Raw genomic sequence first — 13,248 nt, 5'->3', positions numbered from 1 at the left:
TATGTTGTAAGCAAGTTACTTGATTATTTATCTTCAAGTAAATGATGTAGTTCAGCACTTTAATGCACTTCAAGGTAGTAGAGTATTCAAGTACGTGGGTGTTTTTATTGCGGGTTTTGGGACTGTTTTACAAGTTTATGGTGCACTGTGGTACTTTATGGCAGTTTCAAGTACTTTTCGGCATGCTAAAGGACTTTTTGAAGGCTTGGGATACAGTATAACCATGTGAAGATATGAGTTGTCGACTTTAGCTGAGGATCAGGCGTCACGTCAGCAGGATGAGACACTTTCATGTATATTTTAATACTTTTAGTGTAAACGTTTGCTGGCAGAAATAGGAGGGTGGTAGGGACTCAAAGGAATATATTGACGAATATTTCATTTAATACTAGTTGGCTAAATAATAGAAAGAAAATGCATGCTATTGAAGCCTGTATAGAGGAGTATATTCCGTAGGGCTGCTCTCTTCCCTGCACAGCTCCGCGAAGTAGCTGCTGCTGCCACCCCTGTTGCTGCTGCTGACCCTCTGGTCAGGAGTTTGAGGCTCTGGTGGTCTAGTTGTAGAGCGTCACTGCTCTGCTGCTGGGCTGACATTCTGTCTCACTTCCTCTGCTTTTCTGCTTCTTTTGCCTCTTTCTGCCTCTGCCATATTTGTGTTTTTTTGCCCTTTTCTCCTTTTGCCTTTTTTCTGACCCTTTTCACTTTTTTCTCTTCCCTCGCTCTTTTGCTTTGATTCCCTTGCCATAGCGATCCCTGTGGCACCGCCCCCTCCAGTGAACCTTTCCCCTTCCCCTTTTTCCCCACCTTCCAGCTGTCCCGCCCTCCCACACACTACTTAATGGTGGCCGCTGCACGGTCAAGGTGCAGTCCACTGACCTAGTGGATTGCTCCCTTCCCTCTCCAGCTCCGCCTGGTAGCTGCTGCTGCTCCATTTGTGGCTGCTGACCCTCTGGTCAGGAGTTTGAGGCCCTGGTGGTCTAGTAGTAGAGCGTCCCTTCTCTGCTGCTGGGCTGCCCTTCTGTCTCTCTTTCCTCTGCTTTTCTGCTTCTTTTGCCTCTTTCTGGTTCTACCCTTTTCTGTTTTTTTTTTTAATAGTTGTGCCTTTTTTCTGTCCTTTTGTTCTTTTTTCTCTTCTCTCACTCTCTTGTTTCACTGCCTTTGCCGCTGCGATCCCCCAAGGCACTGGCCCCCTCCAGTGACCCTTTCCAGCTCCCCACATTTCCTGGCTCCCAGCTGTCCTGCCCCCGTACACAGCTTAAATGCTGCTGCAGCAGGCATGCCAAAGGCAAGCCCATCTGCATCCGTCTGTGCCTGGACCACACCCAGCACCACGGACCCTGGTTCTCGGACCCTCCACCGGTATGAAGTCAGCACCCCCTCATCCTCAACACAGTACATCAAGCCACCTGCCATCTCACGTCACCAAAGGACACACAAGGACCCTTCTCCTGCCAGAACTGCAGTAACACCTTCGCCCATCCCAACACGCCAGCTCCTCTCACTGCCCAGCCAACCAGCAGCACACCGGACCACCTCGGCTGCATCCTCCTCGACATGCGCTCCCATCACAAGCACGCCACAGAAATCTGGGACCTCCTCAATGCCACCTTTCTGAACACTGATTTCCTCACAGAAAGCAGGACTAACCCCAGCTTTGGTCTGGACATCACCACCGCCATCCCCAATGGCTACAAAATCACCTGAAGGGACGGTGCCGACCGACCAGGAGGAGGCATCGCCATCTTCCAAAAGAACACCCTCTGCCTGACCACTCACTTGAATGACACAACAACAACCATGGAACTCCTCCATTTCCAGATCCAGACTAAGCCCAACACCTCTCTCCGCAGCACCCTAGTTTACAGGCCTACCGTTCCCATCTCGGCCTTCACTGACCTCATCGTAGACCTCATCGCACTTCAGGCTCTTGCATCCAACGGTTGCAACCTACTAGCCAACCTCAACTTCCACCTGGGCAACCCCAGTGACCAGAAAACTGCCTCCCTTCTGGAGAAGCTCTCCAACCTCGGACTGAAGCAGTTGGTCACCACTCCGACCCACACAGCCGGACATATGCTTAATCCAGTCTTCTCTACCAGTGAAAACATCACCTACAGCCACACCACCAAACTCCTCTGGACTTACCACCATTGTGTGCACTTCGTATTCAACATTCCCACCAAAAAAACACCACCCTCACTGCCCCCCTTTGTAGCTGGAACAAGGCCACCAAAGAGCATCTCTCTGCCTTCCTCATCAGCATTACCACAACGCTGACATCAGCAGATGCCAACACCTCAGCACGCAACCTTCACTAATGGATCTCCAACAGCACCGACACTCTGGTACCCCTAAAGAAGGCAACCGGCAAGCAACACTCTAAAGCCAGCTGATTCACTCCCGCCCTCCACGAGTCCTGACGTACCTGCAGACAACTCAGGAAGAGATGGATGAACAACAGAACCGCATAAACCCATTCAACCTTCAAAACCTCTGTCAACGCACACCACTTCCTCCTTAAAACCACAAAGAAAGCTGCTTCCAGGTCAGAATCAACGCAAACACGCACAACAGCAAAGAACTCTTCGCCATTGTCAAGGAGTTTCGACAGACCCAACAGCAAGACTATAGACCTCTCGGCATGCCAAGACCTCTGCAACAAACTCAGCACCTACTTCCACCACACGATCAGGCAGATCTACTACAGCTTCGACACCCAAGACCCTGCCACAATGCCGGTCACTCACGACACACTCAGGACTCAAGGGCATCCACTCAGGAGCCCCGTTAGTGCCCTGTCCATACCACATCTTCCATAGTCAGCCTCCTCCATCGCCCCCAAGCTTCACCGATCAACTGCTCCATCGAAACCACACCTTCCCGATAACTGGAAACACGCTGATATCAACCCCCTGCAAAAGAAGTCATTCGCCGACCCATCAGACCTCATAATCTTCAGACCCATCTTCCTCCTCCCATCTCAGCCAAGGTCATCAAGAAGGCCATCGATGCCCAACTCTCCGAGTTTATAGAAGAGAACCGCATCCTGGACATCTCCCAATCTGGCTTCCAAAGCAACCACAGCACCAAGACCGCACCCCTTGCTACCACCAATGACATCCAGTCCCTCCTCGACCAAGGCAAAACCACAGCCCTCATCCTACTGGACCTCTTGGCCTCCTTCGACACCGTCTTCACCGTACCCTAATCACAAGACTCCATGATGCCGGCATCTGTGTCAACTCCCTGGACTGGATCCAGTCCTTCCTTACCAGCCGAACACATCTAGTCAGGATACCTCCAATCCTCTCAGACCCTACAGAGATAAGCTGCGGAGTGCCCCAGGACTCCTCCCTGAGCCCCGCCCTTTTCAACATCAACATGGCCATGTTGCAGCCATGGACTCAACATCGTCTCCTACGCCGACAACACCCAGATGATCCTTTCCCTCTCCAACGAATCCACAGCTGCCAGAATCAACTTTCACAGTAGGATAAAGCCATTTGCCACCTGGATAAAAGATAACTGCCTCAAGCTCAACTCAGACAACATCGAAGTACTCATCCTGGGACCCGCCCCCTCAGCCGGGACGACTACTGGTGGCCCACCACACTGGGAACCCCTTCTACCCCCACGGATCACACATGAAATGTCTTACATCATATTGGACTCCTCACTCACAGTGGCCAGATCAATGCTGTATCCTCATCCTTCTTCCACCCCTGCTTTGAAAGAAATTCAGATGGATCCCCACAGGATCCAGAAAGACGGTCTCCCACGCACTCATCACAAGCAGACCTGACTACGGTAATGTGATCTATGCCATAAACCGCTTAGAAAACTACAGAACGTTCAAAACGCCACAGTCAGAACATCTTTGGCAACTCCATTGGCTCCCTGTAAACAATGGATTCACCTTCAAGCTCCTCACACATGCCTACAAAGTTCTCTACGACGTAGGACCAGCATATTTGAACCACCGCCTCAGATTCCACGTACCTGCCAGACAACTTTGTTCCACCCAACTTGCCCTGGCCTCGTCCCACGGATCCACAAGACCAGAACTGGAGGAAGGTCCTTGCCTCGCCTCCAAGTCCTCCAACATCCTGCCCCTCCACATCAAACAATCCCCATCTCTGACCCAATTCATGAAGGATCTCAAGACTTGGCTCTTTGATTGGCTCCTCTTCTGATTGTAAAAGGCACCAGAAGCCCAGAGTAGCAAAAATCACGCAAAACTATCAAAGGGTCATGTCTCTTGTTGATCCGTGGAGGGAAACCTTTCCAGAAAAGAGAGAATTTAGATGCTTTTCAGGCAGATTTTGAACTGTCTTTCAGAGTCATTTATTCATTGTCTCACAGAACCTGAGTTTTAAATGTCTTCAGCTGTTCCCCAATGGGTTATCGGATCACGCAACTCTTGAGTTGGAGATTTTGGGTAAGAGGCGAAATCCCCGCATTAAGAGGTGGGTTTTTATTAAATACTATCAGCAGGAGGAGGGATGGGTTTCATGGGTCTGCACCACCAAACATTGTCTGCGATGCTTTAAAAGCTTATCTGGGGGACAGCGGATATATAAAGATGAGGCTATTAATAGAAATACTAAAGAGCAAACATTGGCCCGGGAGAAACTTGTGCAAGAAACACACGATAAACTTTCCCGGCAATATTCGGAGAAGAATAGAAGGATCGATAAAGCTAAGTGCACGTTGAATGACTATTGCTATGCAAAGTGATATATAACTAATATGGCTTACAGGCAGAATATTTACAAGGAGAACCATTATGCCAGGACGTTTATGGCTTGGCTGGCCTGTGATCAAGCAGCCAAGAATACTAGACATATTTTAAAGGTAAAGATGAATAGAATCTTTATATCCATTATAACCAGGTTTACAATTGTACTCAGGTATTTGATAAGGTGGAACTGTAAATATTTATGGGGGGGGGGCTAAATATAACCAAACTTTCGGAGGAACATAGTCAAAACGTGATCAACCCCAAGGAAGAGATGGTTGAGGTAGTTAATAGCTTGCCAAATGGCAAGGTCTGTGGCCCGATGGTTTTCCATTGGAATTCTATAAGGAGTTTTTAGACGTTTTAATGGAGTATCTGCTTTTAGTTACTAACTCTATATTAGAAGAGGTCTCATCCCACCCTCTTTTAATTCAGTATCTTTAAAAGAGGAAAGGATGCAGAAGATCCATGCTCATATCGACCAATAAAATTATTAGAATACAAGATATTCTGAAATTGCTGGCAAAGAGATTTAATGGGATAGCCGCTAAAATGATCTACCAGGATCAGAATGGTTTTATTTCAGGGCATCAGCTGGGAACCAACACGCATTATTTAGTGGAAGTGCTTGATTATTTATTTGTTAATCATGTTCCTGCTGCGATCCTTCTAATGGATGCCGAAAAGGCTTTGACCGAGTAGATTTAATATACACTGTTAGGTCATGAGGTTGATAGAGAAAATTTGTGCGTGAGCAGAGGTAAAGATTATCATTAACGCATCAGAAAATAGTGTGAATATTGCAAGCAACTAGGCAGGGCTGTTCCCTGTCCTTGGTCCTTTTTGCCTTCTTTATCAAACCATTGGCATTCACAATATGGAAAGATGCTGAGGTTCACCCTCCAGTACCACAGATGGATAAAATAAAGGTACATGCAGATGCTACAATGTATATATATCTAGATACTAGGAAGATTATGCAGGATAGTGTGTTTGAGATTTTTTTTAAGTATCAGGTGTTTGGGGGTTATAGAAATAATAACAAGAAAACCAAAGCCATTTTATGTAATAGGCTGAAATTCTACTTCCAGATATTGCTACCTGTGTGAACGAGCAACCAAAGCATTATTTGGATTTTAGATATACATCCAAAATTGAAGATTTGCTGAAACTAAATTTGGTCCCAGTATTATTGAAAGTTAAAGTGGTGTTTGTGCAGTGGAATTTGATCCCCTTACTCTTTTGGGGAGGGTGATGTTAAAAAAAACTATTTTACCCGTGTTTCATATTCTCTTTGTTGCACTACCTTGTGTGGTGAATGCTGATACTTTTAAATAAATTGAATCTCTGATATTATCTTTTATTTGGCAGAATAAAACCACTAGATTAGCACTTAGCACTTTGTACAGAGACATAGAGTAAGGTTACTTAGCCCTGCTTTAATACTAGTTTGCCTATTTTACACAAAATGTCCAGATTTCGTATAGAATGTGAGTCAGCTGGAAATTTTAATATTGACCAAATGAGCTTGAATTTAAGGGAATACAGCATAGTTGATGTGTTAAAGCTGACTAAATCCCCCAAGAGAATGCACAATAAGATCCTGCATAGTTTAAAAAAAGATCTCCATTTGTCATAATCAATCCCCTGCATCACACGCCTGTCGGATTTAGCTTTCGGTCCCTCTGAAAAGTTAGATCAAAGTTAGATCAAAGTACAGTTTCGGAAAGGGGGGCAGTGGGTTTTACCAAGGTGACTCATTTTATTATAAGGGAGAAGTGGAAAAACTGGCTAGAAATTAATGCATTAACAAGGGAGAATTTTTGGGTGCAGTGCACCTGCAAAGTCCTATGGGCATATTTACTGGGAAACTGTCGAAGCCAAGAAGGCTAACACCACGCTCTGACAGTTTCCAATCACGGGGATGCACCATATTCACAAGCACATCCCTGCCTTTCTCTTAGCGCTGGTGCTAAATGAAGCCTCTTAGCACCAACGCAGGCACAATTGCACCATTGTGCAAGGGTGCCTGTGTTGCAGGGAAAGATTGTTTATGTGCCAGAAGGTGTCCCTTCGAGCACATAACGCTCAGTAATTGAGATTTGTAACTTCTATGTGTGCTGCAGAATGCAGCACACATTGAAGGTGCAATTTGTAATTTTTTAAAATACCATTCATGACATTTGCTCTTTTTGTGTGTGTTGCATTTCTCCTCGTTTCACCATGTTATGACCAGGTTATCCCGTTCTTAATTCTGGAGCTGCCCAATATTTATGCCAACCTTGTAAATATGGGGCCGCATAAAAATCAATGGGTGCAACAACCATTGCCCACCCCTTTCGTGTAGCATGAAAAGGGGCCTTATTTACAAGGTGCTGTTAAGCCATATTAAGTGGCTGAACGCCACCATGTGAATAAGGCGAACCTCCTATTGCCACAGGAACATCAGAAAAAGTGACGTTCCTGTGGCAATAGGAGCTTGTGAATATATGCCCTTAGTTCCACTTGAGACATTTGCGAAGTAAACGTTGATCTGTGTTCATTTGTTGTTTTATGGGCGTCCTCCTAGTTTCTAAAGACATCTGATATTAGCCCAGTATTGAGCAGTCAAAATTTGATTACAAACCTAATTAAGATCCCGGATCCAAAGTGACCGGCTGCATGGAAGAGGTTGCTTGCATCATGTAGAGGGATTGATACCTGTCGAAAAGCTGTCAGTAATTGGGGGGGGAAATGAAGGATTTACACTGAGACGAAAAGTGTGGGGTAAAGTTATGAAATAGGGGTGGGTGGAGCTCGCGTAGTGGTACGTGTGGAATTTCACTGAGTTACTGGAAACTCAGTGAAATTCTGTGGAGTTCTGAGGCCTGGCGGAGTGACCTCCTGCCCCTCCCCCCACCCTTGCACCCCCTGCTAAGGCCCCGGCCCCCCATCTCACCTCCAGTGTAGTAGTAATTTGCCAGAAAAAAAATACTTACCTTCCTTCCAAATTGCTGTCCTGCCCCTGCTGCTGGGCCTGGCTCCACTTCCGCTGATCCGGTTGATTTACAGGAAGAACTGCAGTGCACATGGCGTACTGCGTGAAGGCATGCCTGACCCGATCATGGGATTTGGTAGGGTCAGGCATCTTGGCGCAGTGCGCCATGCTTGGAGAAAGTATGACAAATTCAGATGGTACCCAGTGCTTTGTTGGTGACGTGAGGCCATGATCCCAGCTTGAGATTTACTTCCAGTTATAAAAAAAAACACTTAATGTCTTGATGTTCATGGCTGGATCTTTGTTGCTTCAAAGATGGAAAGCAGAGCTAATTCCCTTTATTGGTGATTGGGTGGAGAACATGAAGCAGGAGCAAAAGAGCTATTATGCGCTACTCGATTTGTAGGGATAGTGGGATTCAATAAATTGTAGGCATGTTTTATGGTGGATCAATGTCTTGTTAAGGCAAGTGTAAGTAGGTTATTCGTATATGCTTTGTAAGGATAAATGTAGTACAGGTTCTTTGAGCTATATCATATAAGTTGTAAATGCTGTAGGAAATTGTAGGATATTGTATGAAATTGTAGGAAAATTGTATGAAATCAATCATGGACCAGTTCTTCTCTGTTGGTGTATTGTAATTATGTATTCTGGATCTCAAAATAAAAATGTATTTTAAAAAGTACTAGAAGTGCAGGCCTACTCTGTTGCATATATTACATTTACCATTATGAACACTTTTCACTTTTAATACTTTATAATACTAGTAATATAAAAGGCAGCGTTGATGAATGTGAATGTGATAGGTCAGTTTGAAACATGGAAAATATCTATGAGTATATGAACAGAAATATTTTATGAGTATCGCATTACAGACATTTTGTTTTGCAAAAAGTAATACAAATGTTTAAAAAATCCTCCCAAGTAGCTAATACTACCCTTTCTAAGTTCTCCTTTTTCTGTCTAATTTCACCAGCAGGCAATGTAGAAATAACTTGCACATCCTCAAACCAAGGTTAACATATTCTTCTCTATATTTCCTCTGACAGGTGATTTAATTAAAGCAAGAGGTATGTTGTTAAATTGAGCAATAATAGATGGATCTTAAATATAAACAAATTCTAACAAGCTCATATTTGTTTTTGTGTACACAGACCAACTCAAAAAAGAGAAAGGTGAGTGTGATAGTCTTTCTAATAATATAGCGGCATTGGATGCTTTATGAACTCTTCAAGTGGTATTTTGCTTTCACTGTACACAGTAGATCATCTATCCCAGTTCAAACTTGGAAACACTTTTTGTGGCATCATAATCAGGAACCTTAGTGGCTTCTTGCCCAAGCTCTCAATTTTAATCTTTCTATTTTTAGATGCAGGTCTGCAGTCAGAAATTTATTTTTAGGGAGACTCAGCCCTCAGCAATGAGCAAACAATAAAGCTGTGCACTAAAGCGATCTTTCCCTAATATTTGAAGAAAAAAAACATACAGTATGCAAGGTTTTAATGTACAGAATGCTTTTTGGTCATTTTTGATGTGACCATATTTAAAGGAATACATTTCAAAGCACACTCAATCAACTTTCCATGCCTCACTCTGAATTTGCAGCCCACCACGAACCTACAGACAGTGGGCTTTTAGCCTTGGGAAAGCCCCAGGCCTGCATGCCAAAAGGGGCGAAACATGTTGACTGCCATTTGTGTAAACCTCCCCAAAATTATTTCGTTAGAACTATGAATGTAAAAAGTGCAATTAAACAACTATAAGAGTATACACTTCACCACAATTCACAGTAACTTATTTCCTAGTAACTTCAAAGCACAATACTGGTCATTGTCAAAAGTGTCTACAACTATAGGACCCTTTATCTTTTTTCATATTGTACTGTTTTCTGTTCTTCCCAAACAACAGGGATTTTGTCTTGGTTGGGTTAAGAAATATCATGTCTAGCAATATCAGGAGGCAGAGGACATGTTCTGTGGTCAGGAGAGCATTGTCTACTATGTGTAAAGTAGGGGTCTCCTTGCTCAATGTGAGCTGAGGGCACACTGGTAGTCATAGATGTGTAAATGACTTAATTTACATGTATAGGGAATTCACAAATGGTAACCTTGCAGGGATAAATCAATTTCCATATGTTGAATGTCATTCAAGATGGTCTAATAATGCTCATGAGTCAATCCTATGATGGGGGCAGGGAATGGGTGTTTGAGGATCTGGGTGCGAGGGAATGTTTTGAGCTTATACTTTTGTGAATATTTACAAATATATTTGTGGCCTATTTTACTATAGAAATGGTTGAAGATTTACTCCTTTTTAGGGGCGGGAGAGATTCCCTTTTGGAAGGTGTGAATGGGCCTGGAACTCCTGCAAAAATGGTGTTGCATACAGAAAAAGGGTTTCATAAGAGCAAATAAATGTTCCGGGTAGAGGAAAAAAGCAATTGTATATACAAGTTCTTCATTATGGAAAAAAAGACATGTCAGTGGATCAGTACATTTTATTATAACTAGTGTCTGTATTTCCTTAATTTTTTTCTACCCCTGGTGACAGGTAACATCAGAGCCCAATATTGTCTGCTTGCTTGCTCAACATCATGGACCTTGATTCTTCAAAATGCAGAGCTGACATATCTACCTTTAACCTCCGTGACGGTATAGGAATTGTCATTACATGACCTTTGACCACAATCATCCCAGAAAAAGACTTCACATAACCTTTGATCACACACATCACATAAATTAACATAAATATTAAGAACTGCATTAAAAGAGTCAAATTAGTAGTTAGTAAGGCACAATGTGTTTCTTACCTCGGGTACTCCCATGACCTTCCAGGGGCTCAGTAATCACATGCCCAGATACCGCCATCATATATCTCAAACAGTTCTATACCGTTACGGCCTAAAACACCTAGGCACAGCCGTATAATGTCCTGCCTTTAATTGCTCACCGGTTCTTGCGGGTATTTAATTGTAATTCAGGTGCTACAACATTGGATGTTCAGTACAAGCTCCGCTCCTGCCTCCAATACTCAAGTCAAGCTTAGAGGGCCTGGTACATCCTTCCCTTCAGATATGGAGAAGCAAACAATCCACCGTGGTGCTATATATTTGAGGAACAAATAATGCCAATAATAGAGAACCAGAGACACACAGGATTCACAATGGTAAATTCATACCAAACGTCTAACTTAGATCAAAAGTCTAAACTTACTACTTTTCGGTATTCACAAAGGTTAGTGACTGCTAGTAACTTTAGTACTAGTAAAGCTACTAGTAGTAACTTTACTACTAGTACGTTTACTAGTCTATGATCCAAGTTAGACATTTGGTCTATTTTTATCGTTGTGAATCGCCCCCTTAGACTTCAGGTCTAAATTTTAACTTTTGGTCTCACTTTACCTTTGTGAATGTGGCCTTTAGTGGGCAGCAAGTCAGAGCAGCTCCAGGTCTCAATATGTTTTAGCACGCCCTGAGAGGTAGGTCCCAGGCCCCATTGACTCCTTCAGATGCCGTCACACAGTCTGCTCCTACAGTGCAGAGGGTATTGGTGATGACGCAACAGCCTAAGTCTGTCCCCAAATTTCTGCCCTTTCTGTTCTGGCTCGCCCTCATTTTTGCGATGTTGTGGAGCAGTATAACATCAGATCTAGAGCAGTTTATTCAGGAAAGATACGCCAATGAGCAAGAAAGCAGTATCGGCCCGTCAACAGCCGCCTGGGTTGTGTCGGTATATCTGAGGTGATCTGTAAGCACGTTCCTTGACTAATTGTCTTCATTAAATGATGTACTTCAGCACTTTTATACACTTTAAGGTAGTAAAGGATTGAAGGACCTGGGGGAGTTTATTGCTTGTTTTGGGACAGTTGTATAAGTTCATGAGGCACTGTAGCACTTACTGGCACTTTCTATCACTTTTAGGCATGCTTTTTTTGAAGGGATAGGGAAATAGCAAAACCCATAAGGAAATGTATGAGTTGTTGACTTTAGCTGAGCAAAAGGTGCACTTCAAGAGGGTGATGCACTTTATTGAACATTTTAGCACTTTAGGAACTTTTAGTGCATATGTTTCCTGGCAGAAATAGGAAGGAGGCAGGGACTCAAATGACTATATTAAAGATGATATCATTTAATACTAATGGGCTAAATACCACAAAGAAAATGAATGCCATTGAAGCCTGTATAGAGGAGCGTAATCCATGTTTTGTGTTATTACAGGAAACCCATATTCTGTCAGACAAGCTAGCGAAGTTCACTATGTATAAGAAATGGGCTAGTTATAGAGCCTTCTGAGCTGCCCTAGTGAGGCATCATAAAGTTGGTGTTTTTATAGCTCCAAATTTAAATGTGAAAGTTCATGCCTGTGTGAGAGACACTCAGGGCTGTTTGGTTAACTGCTCTGACTCCTCAGTGCGGATTACTTTCATTCGTTTTTATGCCCCTGTAGAGTAAAACACAAGGTCATATGAGGGGTTATTCCAATCTATTTTGCAAGTCTTAGGTGAGATTATTATAGGTGAAATGTTTATCTTCTACAAAACTCAGGATTTGACTCCTCTTCAGGTTGTAAAAGGCAGTGGACTCTCCAAAGAGCAAACACCATGCAAAACTATCAAAGGGCCCTGTCTTTTCTTGATCCTTGGATGGAAACCATCCCAGGAAAAAGAGTATTTACATGCTTTTCAGGTAGATTCTGAATTTGCCTCTCAGATATTCTTCCTTGTCTCAAAGAACGTAGGATTTAAACATTTGAAGATGTCCCCTAATGGGTTCTCGGATCACGAAACTCTTGAGTTGGAGATTTTAAGTGAAAGGCAAAAGGCCCAGGTTAAGAGGTGAGTTTTTAATAAGCACTCTCTTCAGGATGAGGGATAAGTTAGAGTTTGTGAGGGTGAGAAATGAGATTTTTTTTTAAAGAAATCATTGGGCGGCTCCACCAAACATAGCTTGAGATGCTTTAAAAGCTTATCTGCGGGGCCAGCTGATATCAAAAGATGTAGCTATTAATAGAAATGCTATAGAGAAAAAATTGGCCCTGCAGAAACGTGTGCAAGAAGCTCACAATAAATGTTTCCAGCAATATTCGTAGAAGAATAAAAGAGGGCTTGATAAAGCTAAATATGCGTTGATTAATTATTTATTTGCCAAGTGTTATGTAACTAATATGGCTCACAGGCCGATGATTTACGAGGAGAGTAACTATGCCGGGAAGTTAATGGCTTGGCAGGCCCATGAGCCAACAGCCAAGACTGCTATAAATACTTTAAAATGTCCCATAACGGGATTACGCAAGTAAAGAACAGGGAAAGATTAATGAGCTCTTCCTTTAAATTCATAACCGGATTTGCAACTGTACTCAGATAGTTGAACAGGTGCCACTGTACATATTCCTGGGAGGGCTAGATATGCACACACGTTTGGAGGAAGATATGGAAAAAATGATCAACCTCTTTTCCGATGGGAAGATGGTTGACGTAGTTAATAGCTTGCCAAATGGTAAAGGCTGTGTCCTGATGGTTTTCCATAAAAATTCTG

General features: G+C 43.3%; 1 protein-coding gene across 3 annotated transcripts in view; it reads left to right on the top strand.

Moving 5' to 3' along the window:
* LOC144754229 (butyrophilin subfamily 3 member A3-like) overlaps positions 1–13,248 on the top strand; it is a 168,605-nt gene that overhangs the window by 123,932 nt on the left and 31,425 nt on the right. For all 3 annotated transcript variants that reach the window (XM_078641819.1, XM_078641818.1, XM_078641817.1), the window contains 2 exons: positions 8,765–8,785; positions 8,870–8,890. In XM_078641819.1, the coding sequence (XP_078497945.1) occupies positions 8,765–8,785; positions 8,870–8,890 (42 nt within the window). The remainder of the gene's footprint in view (positions 1–8,764; positions 8,786–8,869; positions 8,891–13,248) is intronic.

This window comes from Lissotriton helveticus, chromosome 5_1, assembly GCF_964261635.1.
Source record: "Lissotriton helveticus chromosome 5_1, aLisHel1.1, whole genome shotgun sequence".
Classification (NCBI taxonomy): domain Eukaryota; kingdom Metazoa; phylum Chordata; class Amphibia; order Caudata; family Salamandridae; genus Lissotriton; species Lissotriton helveticus.
The sequence above is the reverse complement of the archived record's forward strand: the minus strand, read 5'-3'. Positions and strand labels throughout refer to the sequence as shown.